General features: G+C 43.6%; 1 protein-coding gene across 1 annotated transcript; it reads right to left on the bottom strand.

Moving 5' to 3' along the window:
* Positions 1–2,120: 2,120 nt before the first annotated feature.
* Positions 2,121–22,992, bottom strand: SGPP1 (sphingosine-1-phosphate phosphatase 1). Its single transcript, XM_088471321.1, has 3 exons — positions 22,352–22,992; positions 4,902–4,991; positions 2,121–3,089 (listed from the first exon to the last, which is right to left on the bottom strand). Exons 1-3 carry the CDS (start codon positions 22,973–22,975, stop codon positions 2,538–2,540), a joined length of 1,266 nt encoding a protein of 421 aa, XP_088327447.1. The 5' UTR covers positions 22,976–22,992; the 3' UTR covers positions 2,121–2,537.
* Between the last annotated feature and the right edge of the window lie 3,510 nt (positions 22,993–26,502).

Here is a 26,502-nt window from a genome sequence, read left to right on the forward strand (position 1 = left end):
TTGGATGTGGGATGTTTGTTAGAAAATAATGTTCCATTAGCCCTGAAGGTCCATTAATTGCCATAAGTACAAGGGTCTCATGGCAGCTGAAAGGCTTATATTAAGTAATAACTTTCAAGAAAAGTCTAGCAGAGGTCATTGCTGGGGTGCATTTGTGGAATTAAAAAAAAGGATTCTATGCACCCTCACAATACATTAAAGAGCAACTTGACCCAAAACTTAAAAAAAAAAAAAAAAAATGTAGTTGACGATAAAGTTCAACGAGTTAGTATAAAATAATTGGGCTCGATTCAATTCAACGCGAATTGAAAAGCGCCAGGAATGAGCTCCCGGAGCTATTCAATTCAGCACGCTGCTAAGCCCGACTAAGGATTTCTTCTTGCATCCCGCCTGGAATGCGAGTAGAAATCCGACCAAAGTGCAGGCGCAATGCTGTTTTCTGCCCTTAGCGCGGCAGAAATAGCATCGCCCCGGAAGTTTAGTTGGAGAATGCCCGCTCTCGCGACTAAACACCCTGTTTAAGGCACGAGGAGCGGGAGAACGGGTATTCCCTGACCTAACAGTGTGCAGAATTGAATAGCTCCAGGAGCTCCTTCCCGGCACTATTCTATTTGCTTTGAATTGAATCGTGGCCACTAAATTTGTTCTTTCGGGGGATGCTCCATTAGCCAGATATGCAGGATGTCCCCAACGGCTTCAAAAGTCCCATGTTGCATTTCACTCTCCCATTCAAACAATCCGAGTGGGGGGGAAATATCCTTCCATTGGGGTATCTGGCAGTAAACAGGGCACTCACAGCAAGTAGAACTGAACTCCACTCAAAACTATGGTTTTAACTTTTGTTGGAAATATTCTTCAAAATTAAACACTTCTGCAAACATGGTGCAATGTAAAACATTCATAACTTAATGAATACCTAGTCATATGTAGCAAACATTCATATTAACGCCCTGAAATGTAATGGTTTTGTATATACACTGTATAATCTCGTGATACATATTGATATTTTCTGCTGAAGATCTTGCAGATCAGTGCCTTTTTGCTGATAAAATATAAAACAATCTGATAAATACAACTGACGTGAAATAACTATTTGCAGAATTAGCGCGTTAACACTTTGTAAATGCAAAGTTCATATAGTAGAATAAATAGGCTCTTGTTTGGGAACGTCTCAAGATAGAATATATGGCGAATTGCTATAAACTAGAGATGGCTATGAATGCTCATTAAACATTATGAAAGGTACAGTGCTTTCCAACGACATACATGTGCTTGGTACATTCCCATGTAATAAAAGCCCTATACACATTCATTAAACTATAACATATAAAAAGGTCTAGTTATTCTATAACTCCATTTATAGGTGCAACTCAAAGATAAGACATCTTATTAAATAACTCTGCAGTTCCCCACATGCTTTAGGACTCCAATATGAAGCAAATTGGATATCCCAACATGGTGAGAAGATTAAATGCAGACCTAACATTTACCCATTGACTACAACACAGTGAAGTTCTCCTGAGAATGCAGCCTATTCATACAGATCATGTGACATTGCCAGAGTAGTGTGTGTCGGTGACATTACTGGTCTCCTGGGAATTTGTCGGCCGCCTTGTTGAGAATATTGCTGCAGTCCGTAAAATGGCAGCCACCTCTGTTTGTAGGCTATGGGTACCCTCATAACAGGGTCATTAGAAACAGGAGACCGCTATCTTCCTCTAAATGCATTTCATGCAAACTGAGCGTAAGGTTAACATAGCATTAATGTGTTGCACCCACCAATATAAAAGCAGCATAAGGAGAGAACTACTTGGACTATTATGCTTTGCAGTTTGTGCTGTACTAAGTGTCAGAATTAGCTTGCAATAGCAGAATCACAAAGCTACAATCCAATCCGTTGTTTCTTCACCAAAACAAGTGGATATATAAAAAAAAAAAAAATAGATATTAAAATACATAGTGGTTACCAACTTCAAAAAAGGCAAAACAAACATTATACCTTTTAAAGTTACAATAGTAAGAAGCACGTCAAATTATTGCCGTCTCTCAAGGTAGACCTGTGTAACATGACATATACAAACAGGCATTACCATTGCTGTGTAAAAATATTTTTTCGAGTTCAAACTATGTTCTGGATGCTTGCCATTAAATCACAGTATACATGGCGCTTGTGATTTTAGGAAAATAAAGGCACAATTATCAAGCAGTACCTGAATAAAAAAAAATAAAAAAAATTGGTTTTAAGATTTAAACCAAAAATGGAGTTAAACACTAAGCTTGTATTTGAATAAAAAGAAAAAAAAAAATAATGGACCATTTTACTGCTTGTTTGGCCCAAAAGAAACCTGCTGCTAACTGAAGCACATGATAAATAGATGGGAGAATACAAGTCTTTTAGAGCTTCCAACTCCCCACCCCCAAATCTCCCAAGAAGATAGCAATTCTTTCCAGAAACACTTCAGTATCTCCAGGCTTACCAAATAACCTTTCTGAGAAGTCCTTCTATGTCATGTGTTTACGCTGGGAGGAATTCACCATCAAAGGAGCCCTACCAAATAAAATACACAAGGGACTATAAACATGACCGCAAATCCAACCATGCCATAGGTAAGATACCGGTACGGTAGTTCCACCTCCATACGCTGCCTTGCCTTTCTGATATCATCGCAGGGAATGCCGAACACCTTGCAAGCCAGAGGAATAGTAATCATCTTCATCACCGCTCTGATCAGCAATAAAACAACTAGGCCAATTAAAACGCGTAGCAAGGCTTTCCCAAGCAGACGCACAGTGAAGGGTGGAATAGTGAAAGGCAGCATATCGGGCGATGGCTCCTTCAGGAGACCCAATAAGTGACTAACGTGTGATCCACAGGCAATTCCGGCCCCGCTGCCAAGAATCTGAGCGGTGTCTCCGCGGGAGGTGCTCCATGTGTCGAGTGTGAAGGAGAAGATGCCCAGGGCTAGGTGCAGGCTGATGATGATAAAAGGGGAATACTTGTAAGTCAGGTTGAAATTGTCAATGACATCAAGAGCCGGATGGAAGACTATTAGAATGAGGATTGCATAAAAGACACCAACTATAACATCCTGCAAGAAGAAGAAAAAAAAAAAAAGTTGAATGATTGAATGTTGAGGTAAGTGATGTTTTCAGACTGAACAGTTAATTGCTTCCTGCAGGAGACTGAATACGTTGTAATGATCCTAAATGTATGTAAGGCATGCATGTTATATACTGGTCAGAGGAACATTTGTGGGGCTTCAGGAATAACACAACTGCACTAGATCTTGCATTGCCTGGACACTACCTAACTGGGATGGGGGAGGGGGGGGGGAAGGTTGATCTAGTGTCTCCCCTAGCTGCCATACATATGTGAGCTGTCAGGGCTTGTAGGCAGCCATACATATGTGAGCTGTCAGGGCTTGTAGGCAGCCATACATATGTGAGCTGTCAGGGCTTGTAGGCAGCCATACATATGTGAGCTGTCAGGGCTTGTAGGCAGCCATACATATGTGAGCTGTCAGGGCTTGTAGGCAGCCATACATGTGAGCTGTCAGGGCTTGTAGGCAGCCATACATATGTGAGCTGTCAGGGCTTGTAGGCAGCCATACATATGTGAGCTGTCAGGGCTTGTAGGCAGCCATACATATGTGAGCTGTCAGGGCTTGTAGGCAGCCATACATATGTGAGCTGTCAGGGCTTGTAGGTGTAACAATATATAAAAACAAATTGAGCATGCAGGGCAGATACATGCATTAAATCATCACTGAGGCACAGATATTTCAAATTGAATTTATGGTTTAATTTACTTGGCTTAGCGGATTTATAAATCTGGGTTACAATGAAAGGCAATAATATTACAATGAAAGACAATAATATTCCCAGCACAAAGCTCCTACATAGATGTTGTATTATGACTCGTACATTCAAAATTAAGTGTAAAGAAGCAGAGGACAAGTAACAAATTAAAATAACAGCCTGACGCCCCCTACCCCGATACTTCACTCCTCCCTCATATAGAAGTTGCAAGTGTGGAGGGGGATGTATCTGGTATCGCCCCACATCTGCATAATGGCTGGCGGTGAGCGCTCTGGTGACATCAATCAGGTTGTACCTGTTCGCAGCAGATCAATGACACAAAGCAGCAGAGAGTGTGTGTGTGTGTTACCACAGACCTTCACTTCTCTACCAAATGGAAGTAGCTGGACTGCTATTGGATAGTGGCATTTTAAAGTTTGGGTGAGGGGGACCTCATTTGTGAAAGGTAAAATAAAGGACAGCGAAGGGGTACAAACAATGGAGAATAAATTACACGGCAGGGTGCTGGCATAACGTGAGACCCAGTATAGTGTTCCCGCTAGGCTGTTTTAGCGGGGTGCTACGCCTCACCCAATTTTAAAAGGACAAAATGAGCCATTACCTTTTAGCATCGCCCTGCAAAAACAGCCTGCCCTGAGACTTCCCGACCCGCGGGCCATAGTGTCCCGCGGGTGGGAAAAGTTACAGTGACCAATCACTGCTGTGTGAATAGACGCCATGCATCTATTCACTGTGAGCATCTCTTCACTGTGAGGGGAGAGCTTGGGTGAAGCCCAGCACCTCTGTAAGTGCTGGGTACGCCCCCAAGTGTGACAAATTGTGGGTGTGTCACAAGGACATGGCCACACCCCTTTTCGGGAGCGTGTGCAGAAGATGCCCTCCACGCTTTCTAGCGTGAACACTACAGTATATACATTTACATATGTGATGGCAAATGTCAGAAGTTAACATTGACAATATAAGGCTATCATCAACAATAGTTGTATTTCTGACATTAAAGTGCAATTTACTGTAACAGACATGATCATATAATTTAGAAAATAGATATGTTTTAAGTGATAAGTTCACATTGCCTGGCTTACCAAAATGGAATGCATTCCCATATAAACACGACTAAGGCACACCAAGGAGCACCAGCCCACAGCGAGCAACAGCCCATAAACAAATGGATACTAAACAGGAAAGAAAGAAAAAATGTTGTTATTCGGTGAAGTACAAAAATTGCGATACAGAATATTTGTGAAGACAAGATATGGCCTTGAGATAATCTATATACTAAATACATCACAACAGGATGTGTTGTAAGAAGGTCAGATTTCCTACAGTAACTGCGCTGTCTTATCAAGTCACCTCCATGAACTCAGACATGGTGACAGACGAATCAGCAATTCCTGTAGCTTCCTGTGGGAATTACAAGCTCACCACCACAGTAGGACAGTATTGGGTAACACAGTCTTGACGTTCCAAAATAAATATTGATCCCTTATGAAAATCCATCATAGGACATTCATAAATATATCTACACAATGGTGTAAAACTTTATTTAATAGAGAATAACCTCCTTAAACATAATATCAGGAGTAAAACACATTGAAATAATTGATGTACATGACAGTACACACAGGGGGACATACATTCAATGTAGATCTCAGGGCCCGCTAGCAAAGAACAGTGCAGTGTAGGCTGCAGGTACAGGATGGCGCGGCACCTACAGAGCTTCTGTCCAACTGAGTAACTGGAGGGGCAGCTGCTAAGGTCAAGTATTTTATGGTGGAGTTTCATACTGGACTCTAGGGCATACTGTATGTGCCACAAGTACTTTAATACTGCAGTAACTTATTACAAGATAGCTTGGCAAATATTGGTGGACTCTTATATACCGTACATACTCGAGTATAAGCCAAGTTTTTCAGCACATTTTTTGTGCTGAAAAAGTACCCCCTCGGCTTATACTCGAGTGAAGTGTGTAGCGCTGACCGGACGGAGTTCAGTCAGCGCTACACACTGCCAAACACACAGCCGCCGGAGCCGGCAGCTGTGTGTTTGGTGTAATCAGCAGCCGCTGAGAGTCTGTCAGACTCATCGGCTGCTACTGCTCCCACTGCGGGAGCCATCTTCCGGCTCCCGCAGTGGGTAATGGGAGAGACGTCATGAGTAATGACGTCTCTCCCATGCAAAGCGGCCGGAGGAGCTGTTAGCGGCGGGACCAGGAGCGGGAGTTTCAGGTAAGTGATTTTTTTTTTTATTCTTATTACGTCTCTCTCTACTGGGGGGGGGGGGGGGGGGTAGAGAGCTTTACTGACATTTTCAAACACAGTCTGTATGTAGACTGCACACCCTGAATATATACAGTGGTAGGTGCTACCTGTTGAGACTATTGTTGCAGACACGAAAAGATGTGCAGTCAAGGGTCCTTTTCCACAAACTCTGAGACTCCTTCAGCCTAGGCTAGCACCCCTCCCCACCTGTCCCCCATTTAGTTTTAAGCAGGGATTCTGGCATTTTGACTGCACTTTAGTAAAAGGCACAATCTAGGTAAGTTCTACAAATTTATATATAGTGTAATGCAGCTGTGGGTTGATTTTTGGGGCGTGGGTCCCCTGGATTGCTTTAGTTGGGCTGCTTCAGAGCATCACATTATAACACATTTCCTTTTTTGCACCTCTATTGTTTGTTTATTATTTATCTTTATTTTTCACCTTACTTCTAATATATGCAGCAGTAGCTGCTCCTATCTAACACTTGGCTACACTTCACCTTTTCTCATTAGGGTGATGCCCTGGGGTGGCTCAGCTGGGCTGGTTTTTGGGGGTGTCCTGCACTCTGGATTTCAACCCCAGTATGTTAGGAACTACCCCAAGAGGTTACCTGGACGTGGTGAGTAGGCCCATAACCTTGGCCATTATTAGGCTAAAACCTCTATTTATTTATTGCTAAATGTAGTATATATAATTAATGTTGGGAGTTTTACAGTCTGTAAAATGACAGAACCTAATTAGTAAGTAGTTTATGTCTCTCCAAGCTTTGATAAATCTCCCCCATAAGGGGAGAGGTCTCATCCTTCGAGAGAGATAAAGTGGAGAAGTTGCCAATAACAACCAGCTAGCTTCTTCTAGCTTTCATTTATCTATAGCATTTCCACTAGGCAGGGCGTCGCGACCTGACTAATATCAAAAGGACAGAACGTGCCCTGCCCTTTTGGCAGCGCCACGCTAAATCAACATGGCGGGAGCAGTCCCCACCGGCGGGCTGCAGAGTCCCGCAGGTGGGAAAAATAGCAGTGCAGTGATCACTACTGGTAAACAGACACCGTGCGCAATACGGCATCTATTCATATAGAGGGGAGAGCTTGAGGGCAGCCCGGCATGTCCGTAAGTACCAGGCACGACCCCAAGAGTGATGAAAAGGGTGCGCGTCTTAAATACACGCCCCTTTTCTCGTGGCCACACCCCTTTTTCAAGCATTATAGATTGCCCTTTCTAGGCCCGGCGCCGCACCTAGAGAGTGAACACTATATAAAAAAGGAAGCTTATTGGTTGCTATAGACAACTTTTCCACTTTGATTCCCCCTTAGTCACTTCTTAAAATATCAACATTGGGGGCGATTAAACCTTTTGGACCTACCATAGCTCCTGTCTAATCTGCACAGGATATAATGAATTGTTTTGTGCGACCGGTCTTGAGGCTGCACTTATTGCGGATTTCTGCTCGCACCCCGCTGAGGTGTGAGCATAAATTCCACGTAAAGCGGGCTTTAGGGCTGGTTGTGCCGTAACTGCAGCGTGCCTGGCATTTAACACGGGAGAATTCTCACTGGTCTAGCAGGGGCGTCTTTAGAGAGGAGGCGGCCCGTGTGCATCCCCCATCACGGGCCCCCTCCTCTCACTCCGGTGTCCGGCAGCCGACACGCATAATCAATAGACTCTGGGCACTATAGTGTGCCCAGGGTCTATTGCGCATGCGCAGTTTGCCGGGGAAATGGTGCGGCCGCCATTTTCCCGGCAATTATCTCACAGCGCATAACGCCAGCAAAATGGCCGTGGCGGCTATTTTCCCGGCGTTTAAACAGCACTAGAAGACCCGACGCGGAACTTCGGAGAGGTAAGTATGACAAAGTTCGGGTGCATGGTGTGCGGTGCGGGGCCACCCTGGACCAGGGGGCCCGTGTGCACTGCACCCCTTATAGATACGCCCCTGTGGTCTAGCATACAATTGAATAGTTCCAGTGCAGGTTAGATGGGAGGTACAAACAAATGAAATACACCCATGATGGGATGATAAGAGGTGTGCTTTATATGTAATCCAGAACAAACAATCATGGAGCACCCAATCCTGCCACCCACATAAATAGCCGAATATAATAGATTGAGGGCGGTATCCGATTAGACCCAAACATTATTCAGGCGCTAATGGATCCCCCGTGGCTAATCCAATTAGCCACGAAGCCCAGGTCGACGCTGGCACTTATCAGGGATTTTTTTCGGGACCTGCGTGCCCGAAAAGGGGGCATGGTCACGAGAAAGGGGTTGTGCCTTTAAAACACGCCGCCCTTTGCAACACTCTTGGGGGCATGTCTGGCACTTACGGACATGCTGGGCTGCCCCCAAGCTCTCCCCTCTATGTGCGCATGCACATGGCATCTACTCACCGGCGGTAATCGCTGCACTGCTATTTTTCCAACCAAGGGACACTGTTGCCATGTTTTAGCGGGGTGCCGCCAAAAGGGCAGGGAGCATACTGCCCTTTTGAAATCGGGCAGGGCGCAGAACCCCGCTAAAACAGCCTAGCAGGAACGCCTTTCTTTTACAAAAAAAATTACATTTCTAGCACACTTTATCCAGATAAAATAACATGATTAAATTAAGTCATCAAGAAGAACAGACATTTTTTGTTTATCAAAATGAAAGGAATAGCTCTAAAGTGGCAGGAGTTTGGACTTTGATATGTTTGCACAGTGCACATCTTCCAGCACTCCAGAGGCGTACATCTAATTCGCAGTAGTGTATCTAAAGACTAGTAAGTGGGCATTCCAGATAGATAACTATATTGCAGGATCCAGAGCACACCATACGAGACCTTGACTGTAATGTTGGGTACACATTAGGTCGACCAAACCTCCTACCTATCTGACGATTGGTAAGTGCATAAACACTTACCAATCGTCCGCCCGATGTGTCAGGCCTGACGTCACTCACTGCTGGGTCCCTGCAGCATGTGTATAGGCGATTCTCAATTTAGATACATAGCGGTCCACCCTACTAATTTCACATTTCAAAGGCAGTGGCAGAAAAAAAAAAAATTAATAATAATTTTCAGCATATTTGCATTATGCAATGTTAGCAGTTTTAGAGATACGGAGGAACAAATGCAGAAAGCGGAACAAGTTGTTTAACCAAAAACTGGAGGTTTCCTGTGAATCAGGTTTAGAAGACTGAAAACAACAAGATGTTACACAATCAGATCTGGGAAGGAAGGCGCCATTGGAACCATTACAACAACAGCTGCAAGTTTTCATGAAAATGTGTACAATGTACCCATTTGTATTATTTTATATTATATAGTCCAGGACTTACATTTATCCAAGATCGTGATTTCCCACCAGCGAGGCTTTTTTACAAAACCATAATAAATAAATGCAGGTCCGCACTTTTCTATTTTATGTCTATGCAACTGTGCCAGATTGACAACTAATCATGTGTCACAAGAACTTACAGGGAACAGCTTAAAACCATTAAAATAAGTTGATGCTGTACACATATGCAAACTATACTTCAATTCTAAAGGCACACATCCACTAGCAGATATGAATGAGCGATTGCATGATTACGATGTTGGAAACGTGCAATCTCTCATTAATCGCGCACTATAATGTCGGAAACTACCAGAGATGCGCGCTCCTGCCGACTGTTTCTGACATCAATCATCGGCTGAACATGCCGGTCAATCTGACGATAACGACAGATTGGCCATGTTCAGGAATCATGGAGGGTACCTACACTGAACGACTAATCATTCAGTGTAGGCACTGCAGGGGATGGGGAACGACGGTACGATTACAATGTCGTAATCGTACTGTCGTTACTCATCTGCTAGTGGATGTACGCCTTTAGTTAAACAAATGAGCCGTAATACAGCCATACAAATATACTGCCATTTGTTACAATCTTGTATTATTTGTGAACCATGAAAAACTGCACTGTTTGGAATCAGTATAGATTGGTGTATCATAACCCTTTTTGGGGAATTTAATTCTGAGTGATGCACCAAGTTTCCATGCTGTGCACATTGCCATTTATTTTGGTACGGTACACTTTACCATAATAAGATACGTTTTGGGGGCACTTTATGGTTCATTTATTGCAGTTGTTTGAGATAATAATTAGAGCTTGATATTAATTTGTCAAAATCTAGCTGCCAAAGAAGATTTAAAAGTTCTGTAATATATCAAACGGAATAATTTTTAATGCTTTCATGAGCACTTCAAACAAACAACAGTTCACCAACAAGTTTCCAAAACTCAGTTCACAGTTTTCATTTACAGTATACAACAAAGAGTTGTGTTTGGACAAGCAAGGCTGACGGGTACTGCAGGAAAACTAACAGATGGAACGGGCAAGCCTGGTCAGATCCAGATTGCTTGTGAATAATAAGATAACATATTACATTGAAGACCAACTACTGCAAAGTGAAAAGTTGCACAGAGTTATAAGCTCAACCTTACAGTATTTCATTTTTATCATTTCAAGCTTACGGCTTCCTTAACTTTTGTTGAATTATGAACCCAGAATTAAATTACAGAAGTAGCGTTCCCACTAGACTGTTTTAGCGGGGCGCGGCGCCCTGCCCTCCTTCTGGAGGGCAAAAAGCACCCTGCCCTCCAGGAGGAGGGCAAAAAGCGCCCTGCCCTCACAGCCTGCGGGTGCCGTTCTCACCCACGGAACACAGTGTCCCGCGGGTGGACAAACATGCGGTGACCCGGTCACCGCCGGAGAATAGACGTGCGCCCGGCATCTATTCTCCCTTTCGGCAGCGCTTGGGGGCTGCCCGGCATGTCCGTAAGCGCCGGGCACGCCCCCAAGTATGACGAAAAGGGGACGCGTCTGATAGACACGCCCCCTTTTCATGACCACGCCCCCTTTTCGGGCACGCGCGCACAAGGTTGCCCTCTCTAGCTCCGGCGCCCTGCCTGCCGCCGGAGCTAGAGTGAACACTACAGAAGTAGGAAATTGTTAAATTTAAGCTGCATACACACGAAAAGATTTTCTGTCCAACCATCCAACTAGTTGATTGGTTGGAATGAAAATCTGGTAATGTATGAAAGCAAATGACAATCAGCAATTTGCTCCCAAATGCCGGAAAATGGACAAAAACTGTTGTTTGAACAAATTGTTTTCATTCCAACCAATTAACTAGTTGGATGGTTGGACAGCAAATCTTTACGTGTGTATGCACCTTAAGTCATCTGCTACCCTCATTGAGCTGGAAAAAAGTTTGGTTCCTAATAAACCATAAGTAATGACACCGGCATTAGCACAGCAACAGTTTTCAAGGGAGTCATTGTGCACATCAAGCAAAACCAACTCAAGAGAAAGTTTTAAAGTAGAAGTTGGCACATTCCAACAAAATATAATATAATATATATATATTCCATATCTTTACATGTCACACCCTCTGAAAACATGCATTAATAGCTGTCCAATTTACATGTCCATCTGTAGTAGTGTGAAAATGACAGCTGAAGATCTGTCTTAGGCTAGGTACGCAGTGGAGCGATATCAGGACAATATGCCATTTCGGAACGACATATCGCCTACATCGAATAGTGTGTATGCATGTTTGCGCGCTCCAGCGGTCACTATAGACGGTCGCCAGGTTTGATGTGCTGCACATCAAACCTAGCGATATCGCTATCAGCCAATGCATTGTTAATGAATGATGTAACGGTGATAGCTACAACGTTCGGTAAAGTCCACAATCACTGTTGACGGCCATTCATTCCGATGTCTGAACGAATGCCCATCGCTCCAGTGTGTACCACCTGTTACAGTAATCTCTTTTGAACTCTACAGCATGTAAACTCCCCATTTCTAGTTATAAGCAGCTCTTCCTAGCATGCACAAACACAAGCAATGTTTATATGTGATACAAATGGTCTAACCTTGTAATTGTCATTACGTGTGGCACAAGAATGATGAAAACTGACACAAGCAATCTAAAAGGTCTTTCAGAAATATCATTGCCCAAGTTTGATCACTAGAATTGCCGTCGTTAGCATTACTGTATTTGCATGTATAGCATTATAATCGTGGATTCTACTGCCCAGTATCTGGAAGCAGTAGCGTTGTCCACTTTAGGATTTGTAGATTGTGGACTTCCTGTTTAAGATCTACACAGGGCTTGGTTGGTCCAAGGAGACATTCACGAAGCAAGGAAAACAATATCTGAATTGGAGCAAAGCCTATGGGAATGGTGCGACTGAGATAATGGGCATCACTGTGGTACCCTAAAATATACATTAAAGACCATTGTGGAGTCCAGGGAAAAAAAAAACATTGGGCGGGCAAACTGAGCACCAGGACTTTGCTCATTGAGGAGGGTGCTGCAGGCCTATATGATCACACCGTCCGAGCAGTTTGCCTTAGGACACACTTTTGGAAAGGGAAATGTGCTGCATACATAGAGCATGTGGTGGAGTACGTGGTGAATTTTCTTCCAAAGAAAACTAAAAAACAATGGCAGTAACTCCCCAGGTAGCACTACCATCTAGCCAAAGACACGATCCCTGTTTGGTGCAAGCTCAGAAGAACAAGCTGCATGCCATGTAGACAGTCAACGCCAAAGACAGAAAGCGGTTCCCATATAATGCTACCAGAATGGGAAACAATGATGCCTAGGGAAGTTTACCATTAAGAGGGTAATGAGAGAAGCCCCATCTGAACTTTTAGCTCAAAATGTTGTGTAACGCAATTAATTGGGATACAGCTAACAATCAAGAAAGAACAAGCTCCCAACCACAAAAGGGTCTACTAAGGCCAATGTTGCAGCACAATAGCAAACACTATACTAATTAGCCTAAGGATAATAGGTTATGCTGAACATTAATTATGTACAGGCTGCCAGCCTTGTCTGGATCAGTCATCTTACCAAATCTCTCATATACTGGAAAAGAATATGGTACAATAAATTAAATGTTACACATTGGGGGTAATTAGAAAGTCCCAAAGGCCATGGTTTTAAACATTAAGTGTTAGCTCCCAATAAACATGGTTCAGCTAGGTTTGATGTGGACTACCAACAACTTACCCACACAGCAACAAGCAATACCCTATGCCACGTACAGACAAACTACTGAGACAGCTCATTCCTGTCTGAAACCTTAAAACTGAGACTTTTAATACTGCCAGATTTCACTGATGCTAAAAGCAAGAAGGTTCTGCATGCATAACATCTTTGTCTTTTGTGAATGTGCCTTTATGGGATAAAGAATGTATCTGCCTCTTTCCAAAGACTGGCCAATCGACAGCAAAATGTTGCTAGGGCCAACCTTGAGATAATTGTATTTTCAGTCAGACCTGAATAGAATATCTGATAAAGAGCCCTGAATCGGGTTCCGGACTATAGACAGACAGTAATTAGTTAGACGATGTCTAGATAGACACCAGGGGCCAAATGTAATAGGGTGAGAGTTTAGAAAATGTGAGAGAAAACTGTCACATTTTTAAACTCAGCCAATGTAATACAGTCACAGAACATGTAAACTCGCATGTTTTTCAGACTCAAAAACTCTCAAGATTCAAACTCTCATCCAGGTGTTTCCTGTTTTGAAAATACAACTCGATCAATGTATTAGTGTGAGAGTTTTACTGCTAAACTCTCACCCTATTACATTTGGCCCCAGATGCGAGCCAGTTAATAGTTAGACAAGGATAAAAGTTTGACACAGACAAAAGACAGACACACTAAAGTTAGACATGTAAAAAGTTGACGGGGGTCAAAAGTTTGACATGAAAAAGGATCGACATTTTTTATTTTTTAGGATTAGGCACTTACTGGAGAGTTAGGCACTTACCCCCACGGTTAGGGTGAACATTAGGGCTAATAAACAAAATAAATTAATTGTCGACCATTTTTATGTCGAACTTTTGACCCTGTCTGACCTTAATGTGTCTGACTTTTGTTTGTGTCTAACTTTTTTCCCTAACTATTGACTGTCTAGACATTTTCTAACTAATTACTGTCTCTCTCTTATACCAGACCCCCTTGAATCAGGGAAGACAAATTGTCCATCAAACCCAGCAAGAGTCACATGTGACAGACTATAACCTGCAAAAGCTAGACTTGATCCCCAATTGGCTAACCCCCATGAATTATTATTATTATTATCCTTTATTTATATGGCGCCACAAAGGTTCCGCAGCGCCTTACACAGTACATAAATGAGCACACAAGAAAAACAGTTAATAGTAATACAAAACAATGCAGGACAAGGACAAGGTTATAAACTCAGCTGCAAAACACAAGCAGCAGGACATGAGCAACCAGGTGGTAGGTGCCATTGTAGGGAGTTAGGAGTAAATTATACTATAAGTAGGGGGAGGAGAAGCACGTGAGGATGAGGGCCCTGCTCGTGAGAGCTTACATTCTAAAGGGGAAGGGCAGACAGACAGGGGCGACACAGAGGGGTAGATAGTGAAGAAGGAGCATGGAGCAGTGGGTTAGGATATGTGCTGCGGAATGTGTGTGTATAAGACGACCTGATGTTATGTAAAAATTAAGTCCTTCATACATCTATCTCTATGATAGAAAATAGATTGTTTGTGTTATTTACATGAGAGATGTACAAAGTAAAGTAGAAGCACTTTAATTTGTGTGTTACATTTTAGCATCTATATACAGCCTGACAAGAAATGCAGCTATTATGGGACTGTCCCGCCATCCTAATACAGTAGTGACTACTTTAGTTCCAGCTGCTGGGTGCTATGCCATGCTCCTGTGAGTGGGTGCATCTCACATGCTAGACCCACTCACAAATGGGTGCAGCCATACATGATGTGGTCCCACAGGATGTTGCAGTACCCGGGCCCAGAATTTCTCTTGGCAGCCCTGGAGGTGACAGACAGAACGAGGAGGGAATGGGGCTTAGTAGTGGGGTAACAAGACCATGGAGGGAGGTGGCTGAGAGTGGAGGTATAGGAGAGGTGGGGGAAAGAAGCAGAGGGTTGGAAGCAGACTGATGAGAGAAAAAAAAGGAAGAACAGCAAGTGGAGGAAACAGGAGGGGGAAGAGAGGGACGGATAAAGTAGAGGATTATGTGGACATAGAATATGGGGGTTGTGTGAAGTAAGGGTGTTCATGCTGTGGACAAGGTAATAATTGAGATGTAAACTGGAGTGGAGGCTGTGAGATATAGAGTCAGTGTGATATAGAGACAGTGTAATGTGGAGGCTGTGTGATATAGAGACAGTGAGATATAGAGTCAGTGTGGATTAAAGTTGTTAAATGTTCAAAAATACATGTAAAGAACAGTGCTGCTAATGTATGAGCGCAGCTCCAAAAGTGATATATAAAGGAGAGGTATGTGAGTAGTGGGTGCAGGAATTAGTTTATAAACAAATGATTAATGTGGATAGATGTGACACAATTGGAAAAGGCAATACAAAATGAATGAGGACAAAATTACAATGTACCCGAGCTGATCCAGTCCAAAGTGTTCTGATCAACAAAGATCAATATGTTTTGCCATTCTTTAGGGACAGCAGATTACAAACTGAACATTGTACTTCAAATGCAGCACAATAGCCAAACCACTGACTCACCTGAAAAAAAAAAAAGAAATCAGCTTTGGTGTATGGTCTCCTAGACAATGGCCTGTGAGGAAGTGAACAGGCCTTAAAGAAAGCATTCTCCAATGTGCCTGTCCTAGCTGCCCTGGACCACAATGCTGTGTGGTACTGACTGTTGGATCGCTGTATGGAAGGGTCATTCCATGGTAACTCACATTACAAAGTGACATAGCAAGTATATGCATGGCTATCAACAGCAAAAGGAATTTATGTGAAATGTATTTACTGATAAATATTAATATACGATCATGCTTTAAAAAAAAAAAAAAACTGTATAAAGGAATTGCTAATTGTCGCTATGTCACTTTTTAACGTGAGTTACCATGAAATGACCCTCAACATATATCCAAGAAAGAAGCAACTAGACAGGGAGCTGGGACAAGCCACAGTGGAGAAGTCATTCAGCTGTGGTCTAGGTTCAAATGAGCTGCAGCACTATCTGTATATCCTCGCTTCAGTTAACCTACCAATCAGCTTGACTTTAGGGCTGTACGTGTAGAATGGCAGCCCTGCTTATGTGTTCTGGACATATCCTCGAATTTCTAAAGGTCATCACATATATATGGTAAACTGTGGGGAGTCCGACATCACATCTTATGCTGGGTACACACTACTGATATATTAGCCAATCAATTGATCGGCCAATATATCTTCTGTGTGTCAGCCAGTGTGTTCCAGCAATATGTCTGAACAATGTCGTTCAAAGACATATCTTGTCGGCTGTACTGCAGAGCCGACGCCCAATATATCTGCAGATATATTGGGGCATGGTGCTGTGTGTACAAGCGGTCAGACGACCGCCCACGCACTTGTAGCAGAGGCCGCGGGGAGGTGGGCGCTATACGCCCCCAGCCAGCAGGACACGTGGCCAGAAGATGATGGTCTTTCAGTGTGTATGAACAACCATCATCTGCAGATATATCTGCTAGGTGTGTACACCGCTTTAACAGCTGCCTTCTTGGTGACAAGAGATTGTCTATGAACAATCACTGTACCAAAAGTTTGCCAATACCAATATCCACTGGAAACCAGACTATGCTGAAACAAACAGAGGGTGTATTTATACAGCAAATTTCACTTTCACTTATGACAATACTCTGCCAGTGCACATGCTCTGTCATATACAGGTTGAGTTTCTCATATCCAAATGCTTGGGAACAGAAGTATTTTGGATATCGGATTTTTCTGCATTTTGGAATATTTGCACCCCATAATGAGATACCTTGTGAATGGGACCCAAATCTAAACACAGCATGCATTTATGAATCATATACAGGTTGAGTCTCCCATATCCAAAATGCTTGGGACCAGGGGTATTTTGGATAACGGAATATTCCGTATTTTGGAATAATTGCATATCATAATGATATATCTTGGGAATGGGACCCAAATATACACACAGACTGCATTTATGTATTATATACACCTTATACATACAGCCTGCAGGTCATTTTATACAATATTTTCAATAATTTTGTGGCCCAAGCAAAGTTTGTGTACAGAAATTAAATTAATTTATGTTTCATATACACATTATACACACAGCCTGAAGGTAATTTTATATAATATATTTAATAATTTGTGCCTTAGAGACAAAGTTTGTGTACATTGAACCATCAAAAAGTTACATCATCTCAGTCATGCCAAAAAAAATCCGTATTTTGGAATATTTGGATATGGGAGACTCAGCTTGTACACCTTATATACACAGCCTGAAGGTAATTTTATACAATATTTCTAATAATTCTATGCAATAAACAAAGTTTATATACATTGTACCATCAGAAAACAAAAGGTGTCACTATTTCAGTCATGCTAAAAAAAAAAAAAAAAAAAAAAAAACTCTGTATTTCAGTATACAGGTTGAGTCTCCCATATCCAAAATGCTTGGGACCAGGGGTATTTTGGATATCGGAATATTCCGTATTTTGGAATAATTGCATATTATAATGAAATGTCTTGGAAATGGGACCCAAATACACATACAGGATGCATATATGTGTTATATACACCTTATACACACAGCCTGCAGGTCATTTTAGACAATATTTTTTATAATTTTGCGCATCAAAAAGTTTGTGTACATACATGAAATTCATTTATGTTTCATATACACCTTATACAGACAGCCTGAAGGTTATTTTATACAATCTTTTTAATAATTTGTGCCTTAGACAAAGTTTATGTACATTAAACCATCAAAAATCAAAGGTTTCATTATGTCAGTCATGCTGAAAATATTCCGTATTTCGGAATATTCCGTATTTCGGAATATTTGGATATGGGAGACTCAACCTGTATTCCGTAATTCGGAATATTTGGATATGGGAGACTCAAGCTGTATAACTATTACATTTAACAGCTGCTATAGTATTTTACCCGTAGGAATTTACCATTAATATTTAGCGTCATTAAGCACATAATATGAAATATAGTTGTAAGATCATCTTAAGACACAGGAGTCTGCAACTCAAGGTGAAATGAATAGCTGCAAACATGTGTTGTAAAAAAGGATGCAACACACAAAACAACAGTTAGCAACCAACTGATACACTAGCTTTACCAGAAATATCCCCCAGATGTTGAAATATTCAGTATTTTTGTTGGTTTTGTTCAATTTTATGAGTTTTAGTAGCATACGGGCCAATGACTGAACATTTTAACCTGAAGCATTTAAATTTAAAAAAAAATGTAAATGTACAGATAAAAAATATAAAGAAGTCGTGGATTATCCAGACATTCTTACTCCAACCTGCTTAGTGGTTTATTAAATGTTTGTGATGCATCAGCCATGCTGGAATGAACCATTTTATTTTGTCATCTTCCCAATGGTATGTTCAGTTTTTATTTTTGCTTTTTAGAATGCACCCAAGTTTTTCTTAGTAGTTGTCCTAAGGATACTGAATAGAGAGGTCTGCAGAGGGTATAGATTGCAGCAAAGCTGCTGTTAGGGGCCACCTGATAAAGATCTCCCATACAACCCCTGAGCCATGCAGACACTGCTATAGGTAATGTTGAAACGAAAAACAAACATCCATTAAATATTGCAGCTGTATTAGATTTTTATTTTTTTTATTTTTTTTTAAATAAGCATGAATATGGGGCTTCTTATACTGTACATGCAAGCAAAAATTCCTATAATGACTGAACTATGAAACAAAGGTCAGTGGACGAGACATCTTATCGCTAAATTATTGACAATCAAAATAAACTGCTGAAGTGGAAACGGAAAGGACTTTGTCAAGTGTATATTTGCTAAATAATGCGTTGAAATTTAGCTATCACAATTTCTCTCTCTCTAAGGCCAGTATTCAATTAGAGGCGAAAAGCCTCGATCGGCGAAAAACATTCACCGATGCAATGTTTTCGCCACATTCCAAAGTATCGCCCTATTCAATTCCAGCACATTTTCGCATGGAAAACTCCATAGGCAAAAACAGGCGAAAAAGTTTCTCCACCCAAAGGCAGGAGAAAAGATGTGCAAAATCCCTATCTTGGCCTAAAAATGTGGGGGCTTGGTTCACAACCCTTTGGACACCTTCCGAATGGCTAATTAGGCCAAATAATAAAAAAAAAATATCTAAATACACCCTAAAAAAAAAAAAAAATACATGTCAATTTTGGGGATAAAAAAAAAAAAAAAAAAAAAAAAGTGTTGGAAAATGGCCATAAAGTGCTGGGTCAGGTAATTTGGGGTGCTGTATAGATGGGACAGGTGTTTTTAGGATTGCAGGAGGCTGCAGCAGCTGTATTTTTAAAACTTTTTATAATGCACTTTATAGACACAAAAATATACTTGTACCCATTTAAATGATTCCCAAATTTAACTACAACAATTATTTTTTCCAAAATAAATAGTTTTTATCATTTTTCCACACTTATGCAAATAACAGCCCTTAACTATTTAAGAAGCTTTTATTAGGTCTATTAACACACTTCTATACCGGGTCAGTTACGCCTTTTAGGAGATAGACTGATGTCCCCCCCAAAAAAAGTGTCCTTTTCGCTATTCACTCATATGCGTTTTCACCTGTTTTGCAACTGAACAGGGCGAAAAGTGGGAGCGCGCACTGTGTAAGTAGGTGAATGAGGCAAAAACATCACGCATATCGCCGATCTCGGCTTTTCGCCGCTTATTGAATCTGGCCTCAAGGGGTAAACTTACTAAAGTGAGAATTTTTAGAAGTGATGTTGCCCATAGCAACCAGATTCTAGCTATTAACCTCTAGGGGTGGGGAACCTTTTTTCTGCCGGGGGTCATTTTGATATATATATAACATTATTTGCGGGTCGGGTGCAGGCCATGCCCCGTCCATGTGACGTCACATAGGGAGGGCCACAATCGCCGGTGATTACAATGCTCCGGGGGGCTGTAAAGGCAGCGGTGTGACCATGTGAAAGGTCCCAAGGATGCCCCAGGCTGCACATTCTGGCTGCAGGGTGCCACCCTAGGCAGAGGAGGCTAGCAGAAAAAAGCTCAGAGGGCCAGACCAAATGGTTCCGCAGGCCTTATACGGCCCCCGGGCTTGAGGTTCCCCGACCCTGTTCTAGAAGGTGCTAGTTAAATATTAAGTAGAATGTGATTAGTTGCTATGGGCAACATCTCCATTTCTAAAGAAAAACAAAACCCGTCACTTTAGAGAACATACCCCTAAGGGCTTATTTATTAATGATCGCAATTGCACTGCAATCTGGGCATGACATTACCGCCCATGACCGCATTGCAATATACAATCACAGCGCCAGAATGCATCATCCGTCCCTGCGATGTGCCTGGAGTGCCACCGGGCCTATTGCGCATGTGCAGTCCCGCTGACTGCACATGCACGGCCACCTTTGCCAGGGAGGATGCCAGGGGAACGCTCTACCAAGTAATTATGTGAAGTGTAGTCTATAGCCTAACTCCATCTTCAGATGGCATTAACTGTGGTGGCCAATCTCCGGACTGCATCATATTCTGGAAGTTGGTAACTCTTGCAGCATCGCATCCCCCATAGAAACCTATGGGGGCTGCGGCTGCCAGTGGGAATGAAGGGATCGTAGCAGGTATCTGAGAGATCTGCTGCGGTCCCTCTTTCATACATCTGGGAGAGACTTAATATTTACGGTTAACCCTGAAACTGGTGTTTTCGGGGATTAAGGAGCAGATATACAATGATAAATATGCCCCTAAAATGCTTATTTATTCAGGACTAGAAGACAGACTGGAAATGACAAGAAATGGTCGTTCCTAACAAAACAAATAATAAAGATGTAATTTAGTAGACTAAACCTATAGACATACAAGTAAAATCGGATGCATTCTAAACAACCCAAACACATGCCATAACCTTGTGTGTGTATATCATGTACACAATCAGCCCGTTCATCAAAATTCTCCAAATCCAGTATGAAAACTGTTTTGCTAACGTGCTGCCAACATTTTTTGTTATGGTTTTATTTTTTCTAAATTAATCCGAACCCTGGGGCAATCTATCATACCATCACCACCCTGCCCCATAGTATTGTTTCTTTACAGGGACACAAATGCTAACATCTCTGCTGTTCCAAAACACTTTTTATATGTGCAAGACTTAAGGTGCATACACACAAAGATTATCTGTCCAACCATTCAACTAGTTGATTGGCTGGAATGAAAATCTGGTAACGTATGAAAGCAAATGACAATAAACAATTTGCTCACAAACGCCGGAAAATGGACAAAAATTGTTCTTTGAACAAATAGTTTGGATCAAACATTTAACAAACTTGTCTGACGCCCATTTTCATCTGTTTTCTGGCATTTAGGAGCAAATTGCTGATCATCAGTTACTCCCATACATTACCAGAGTTTCATTCCAACCAATCAACTAATTGGATGGTTGGACAGAACATCTTTACGTGTGTATGCAGCTTAAAGCTACATGTGAAAATGTATTTATTTTTCTTCACGCTTCAGTCTCAACTAGAACATGTATAGGCCCCATAGTACATTCTATGACTGTCACGGATAACCACGCATAACATTATCACGCCCATTAATAATAAGATAAAATGGGAAACACTGCCTATACAGCGCTGTGGAGTCTGTGGTCCCTTTGGATAATAAATACTGCCCATGATGATAATGGACCCCCTCAACCAAACAAATCTGCTCAATATGGTTGCAAAATGTGTGACAAAATTTAGTAACAAATCAGGTCAAGGTGGCCATGCAACTTCACCATGAGTATATCCATCTGCTGATGAACTACAATGCCCAACATGCCCTTCACACTAATCGATCTGACAAAAAATTTCTCTCATTAACCTTCTACCAATGAATGAATGAATATAGTAGTAATGAACCCCACTGGGCCCCTTGGTGGACCCCTCAGCAGTAATGACCCCCCTGGCCCTCAGCAGTAATGACCCCCCCCATCCCCGGGCCCCTCAGCAGTAATGACCCCCCCGCCCCAGGCCCCTCAGCAGTAATGACCCCCCCGGCCCCTCAGGAGTAATGACCCTCCTGGCCCCTCAGCAGTAATGACCCTCTGGGGCCCCTGGTGGAGCCCTCAGCAGTAATGACCCTCTGGGGCCCCTGGTGGAGCCCTCAGCAGTAATGACCCTCTGGGGCCCCTGGTGGAGCCCTCAGCAGTAATGACCCTTCTGGGACCCTTATTGGACCCCTTCAGCAGTAATGACCCCCTGGGCCCCTCAGTGGGTATTACCTGCCATCGGCCCAGGGTGAGCAGCAGGAGGGAGAGGGGGATGGCGGTGCCGGACATGGCATGGGTGGAGGGCATGCCGTACTCCGTGTTGTAGAAGACCTCAAGCTTCAGCACCGGCGGGGAGGGCGGCCGGGGCCAGCGGATCAGGTCCTTGGCGCACTGGCCCAGGTACATCACCCACACCCAGATGACGATCAGTCGCCGGCCCACCGCGGCATCCACGTTCCAGATCCAGCAGGGGAAGAAGGAGATGTAGAAGAGCTCGTTGCCCAGCTCGGTGCCGAAGCTGAAGAGGTAATAGAGCAGCCGGTTCCGGATGACGAACTGCTGGCCCACCTCCCCGGTCAGAGAGTTCCGGCGCCGCGGCCGCTTCTCCTCCTCCCTGGGGGGAGCGGCGGCCCCGTTCTCTAGCCCGTTGGAGTGAAGGTTCGTGCGGCGCCTGGCTCCGTCCCCGCCGGCCGCCTCTTCCTCCTCCTCCTGCGGGTACGTGGTGTTACAGCCGGGGTAGGGCGAGCTCTGCTGCACCCCGCACAGCCGCTGGAAGCGGGCCACCTTCTCCGGGTCCTGCAGGTAGTCAGTCAGCCGCTGCAGCCCGGTGCTCGCCACCGCCATGGCGCCCCGCATCCCGCCGCAATCACGGCCGCCGTCACTGTCACACGGCACACGCCGCTGCTAGTGCTACTGAGGGGACAGGGCTGGCCGCAGCCTGATAGCGGAGGAGGAGGAGGAGGTTGGGGGCTGTCATGTGACTGCCGCTGACTCGGGTGGATGATCCTGCTGTCACTCCTCTGTGCTGTGTGTGTGGCTGTGACACGGTGTGTGGAGCACTCCTCCTCATCACCCAACGTTATTACCTCAGTCACTCTGATAGATCGTATAGACCGGCTGTTTCTGCTTTTCCCACTTATTTCCCAATTCCTGTATAAACGTGCGCCAATGCCGCCGCTGCGCGAAAATATGCAACTGTATCAGCCGCCAGGATTTGTAGTGAGATGCCCACCGGGCTGGCGGCTTCACAAATCCAAGAGACTGCGTACAAAGACGCAGCATCGGTCTCAGTTGAGTAGATTATCAAGCCTTTGGACGCGCACGATGGCTGTCAGAAGTAAGACATCGGAGCAGGGGCGTATCTCAGAGCCGTAACTACACTTTTTGGTGCCCTCTGCCAGGGAGAGCATTGGCGCCCCCCCTATATTTCAAATAGGGACATAACAAACCCAAAAAAGGAGCATGGCCTCATAGGGAAAGGCCAGGCAAGAGATATGGGAGGCAAGAAGATGCTGGGGATAAGAGGAAGCTACAAGTGAGAATGATAATAAATAGAAAATTGACATGCCCAAACAGCGCCCCCTGTCCTGAGGTCACCTGTGCCATGGCACTGGTCGCACTACCCTAGTTACGGCCCTGGCGTATCTATAATGGGTGCAGGGTGTGCGGGGCACACTGGCCCCTGGGTCCAGGGGGGCCCCGCACCGCACACACCCTGCACCCATATTATTACTTACCTCCCCGGAGTCCCACGTCAGCGCGGGGGCCCGGCGCTGTAAGAAACGATTGGAACATGGCCGCCACGGCCATTTTACCGTCATTTGCACATGTGCAATATAGGGAAAATGGCTGCCGCGACCATTTTCCCAGTGACCAGCGCATACTCTATAGACTCTGGGCACACTGTAGTGCCCAGAGTCTATAACAGAGAGGAGGGGGCCCGTATCGGAGACTGCACACGGGCCCCCTCCTCTCTAGAAACGCCCCAGCATCGGAGCCACTTTTACTGCATCCTGGATCGAAGTCAGAGGCTCAGAAACGCCCCTGAAAACAGTCGCGACACGCCTGCGTTTGAGTTGCCAGTTGCCACCCACATATGGTCCCTGCCTGTCAGTCACTTTGTGAATCCTCACTGCGAGCAATGACGGTAATGAAACTTGACGCATGTGCAGTGTGAATCAGTGTGGTCAACAGACCACCAGTGCTCACTCAACTGCGTAAACAGAATTGCATCCATCTCTGATTCAGGAACTATGCAACTGTGTACGCAGATCGGCCAATTGTTGCATATTGTGTATGTACCGCACTGCATGTGTCTCTACGATCCCACCGCGGTTACGGATGCACTGTGGAATCCATCGCGGAGTGAGTGACAGGCAGTGAGCGATCGGGGGTGGTGACGGAGTGGTTGGAGAAACGCAAGCATGCCTGTCCATTTGAGCGCCATTTCCTGGGCGTGCATAAAGTAGCCACTGCGATTGCCTACGCAGCTTGAGCACTCACTGCGTGCAATGAGACTAGCAAATTCTGAGATGGGTCAGACCTGTAATTGTGCATGAGGGGCCGGTGTTACTGATGTTACCGATGTATACGCAGGACTACGAGGTATTACGCATGTGAGAAGGCAGCAGTGGGCGTCTATGCTGGCTGAGCGGTGGCAGTCATTAGCACATTTTTCACAGATTGGTTGCGTGCGGTTACGCAGCTGCGATCGCAGTTGTCATCTGTGCTGAATCAGGCCGTCTGTTATCTACATGAGTTTTATTTGTGATAGTAAAAACTCGCCAAGAAAGTTCTAAAAAATAATCTGTAAACATATTACAATATATTGCACATATTATTCAATGAGCTGATTGTTTGCTTGCTACATAAATAATAATATTTTGTGTATTATTAATATTATTGATATTATTATTAGTAGTTGTAGTATTAAAGTATCTATTATGTAAGATTGTTTAAAATGGGAAGCAATTCATTTTCTTTGATCTCAAGTGGGTCCAAGTATTTTCCTGTGTCCCTCTCATGCCAGCGTTGCAACTGGTACATTTATGTGTCAATACCAATTATACTTATTAAAACTGTCAGCAATACAGTCACAGTGGAAGTAGATGCGGTCAAAATACAGATGGAGTGGATTCCGGCAGTCAGAATGCCAGTGTTGGAATCCCGACACATCAGAATCCCGGCGCCGACATCCCGACCACCGAAATCCTGAGGGTTATGGTTAGGCACTAGGGGGAGGGTTAGGCACTAAGGGGGGAGGTTTAGGGTGCGGAAAGGGGTAGGTTAGGTTTAGGCACTAGGGGGGATGTTAGGGTCAGGCACTGGGGAGGGTTAGGATACTGACCAACAAAGTGTCTTTATTCCCTCCCTGTTGGGATGCCGGCATCGGGATTCTGACCATCGGGATCCTGTACCCATCCCCAGTGGAAGGGCACAGAACAGAGAGCTCCAGCTATTTATATACCTAACCAGTGTGCAATGTGGACCAAACACCCACTACTTTAAAACGGGGGACTATTCATCTTCGGGGGCCGGGCAACCACTATAATTAAGTATCCAACTCGCCTTGAGTTGCGGCAGTGGATACTTAAGTATCAGGGCATTTTAATATTTCTCTGGTGCGGGGACCGTTGCTCTGGAAAGCAGCTGTCTCGGCGATCAGTGATACAGGTTGAGTCTCTCATATCCAAAATGCTTGGGACCAGAGGTATTTTGGATATCAGAATATTCAGTATTTTGGAATAATTGCATACCATATTGAAATGTCTTAAGTATACGGCCCAAATCTAAACACAGAATGCATTTATGATTTATATCCACATTATACACACAGCCTGAAGGTAATTTTATACAATATTTTCAATAATTTTGTGGCTCAAACAAAGTTTGTGTAAATACATGAAATTCATTTATGTGTCATATACACCTTATACACACAGCCTATAGGTCATTTTATACTTTATTTTTAATAATTCTGTGCCTTAAACAAAGTTTGTGTGCATTGAACCATCAAAAATCAAAGTTTTCACTATCTCAGTCATGCAGAAAATATTCCGTATTTCGGAATATTCCGTATTTCTGAATATTTGGATATGGGAGACTCAACCTGTAATAATAATTACACCACACAAGCTGTTGTGTTGTGTACGTATGATGGAAAGAGATGGCACGACTGACCAGGGAATAAAATATGGACGAGTGGGGAGCTATAGTTGTCTGAGGAAGCTGCCGAGTGTGGATTACAGGTGGAGAAACGCATTCTATTACCGCAAAAAAGAAGTGCTGGCTCGTGATACTTTATCAAGGAAGTTCCATTTCTTTGATTAGGAGCAGTGACCTGTGGTATACAGAAGGTCCATTGGGACGATAAGCAGTGACTC

This window comes from Taudactylus pleione, unplaced genomic scaffold, assembly GCF_031769625.1.
Source record: "Taudactylus pleione unplaced genomic scaffold, aTauple2 ptg000113l, whole genome shotgun sequence".
In the NCBI taxonomy this organism is placed as follows: domain Eukaryota; kingdom Metazoa; phylum Chordata; class Amphibia; order Anura; family Myobatrachidae; genus Taudactylus; species Taudactylus pleione.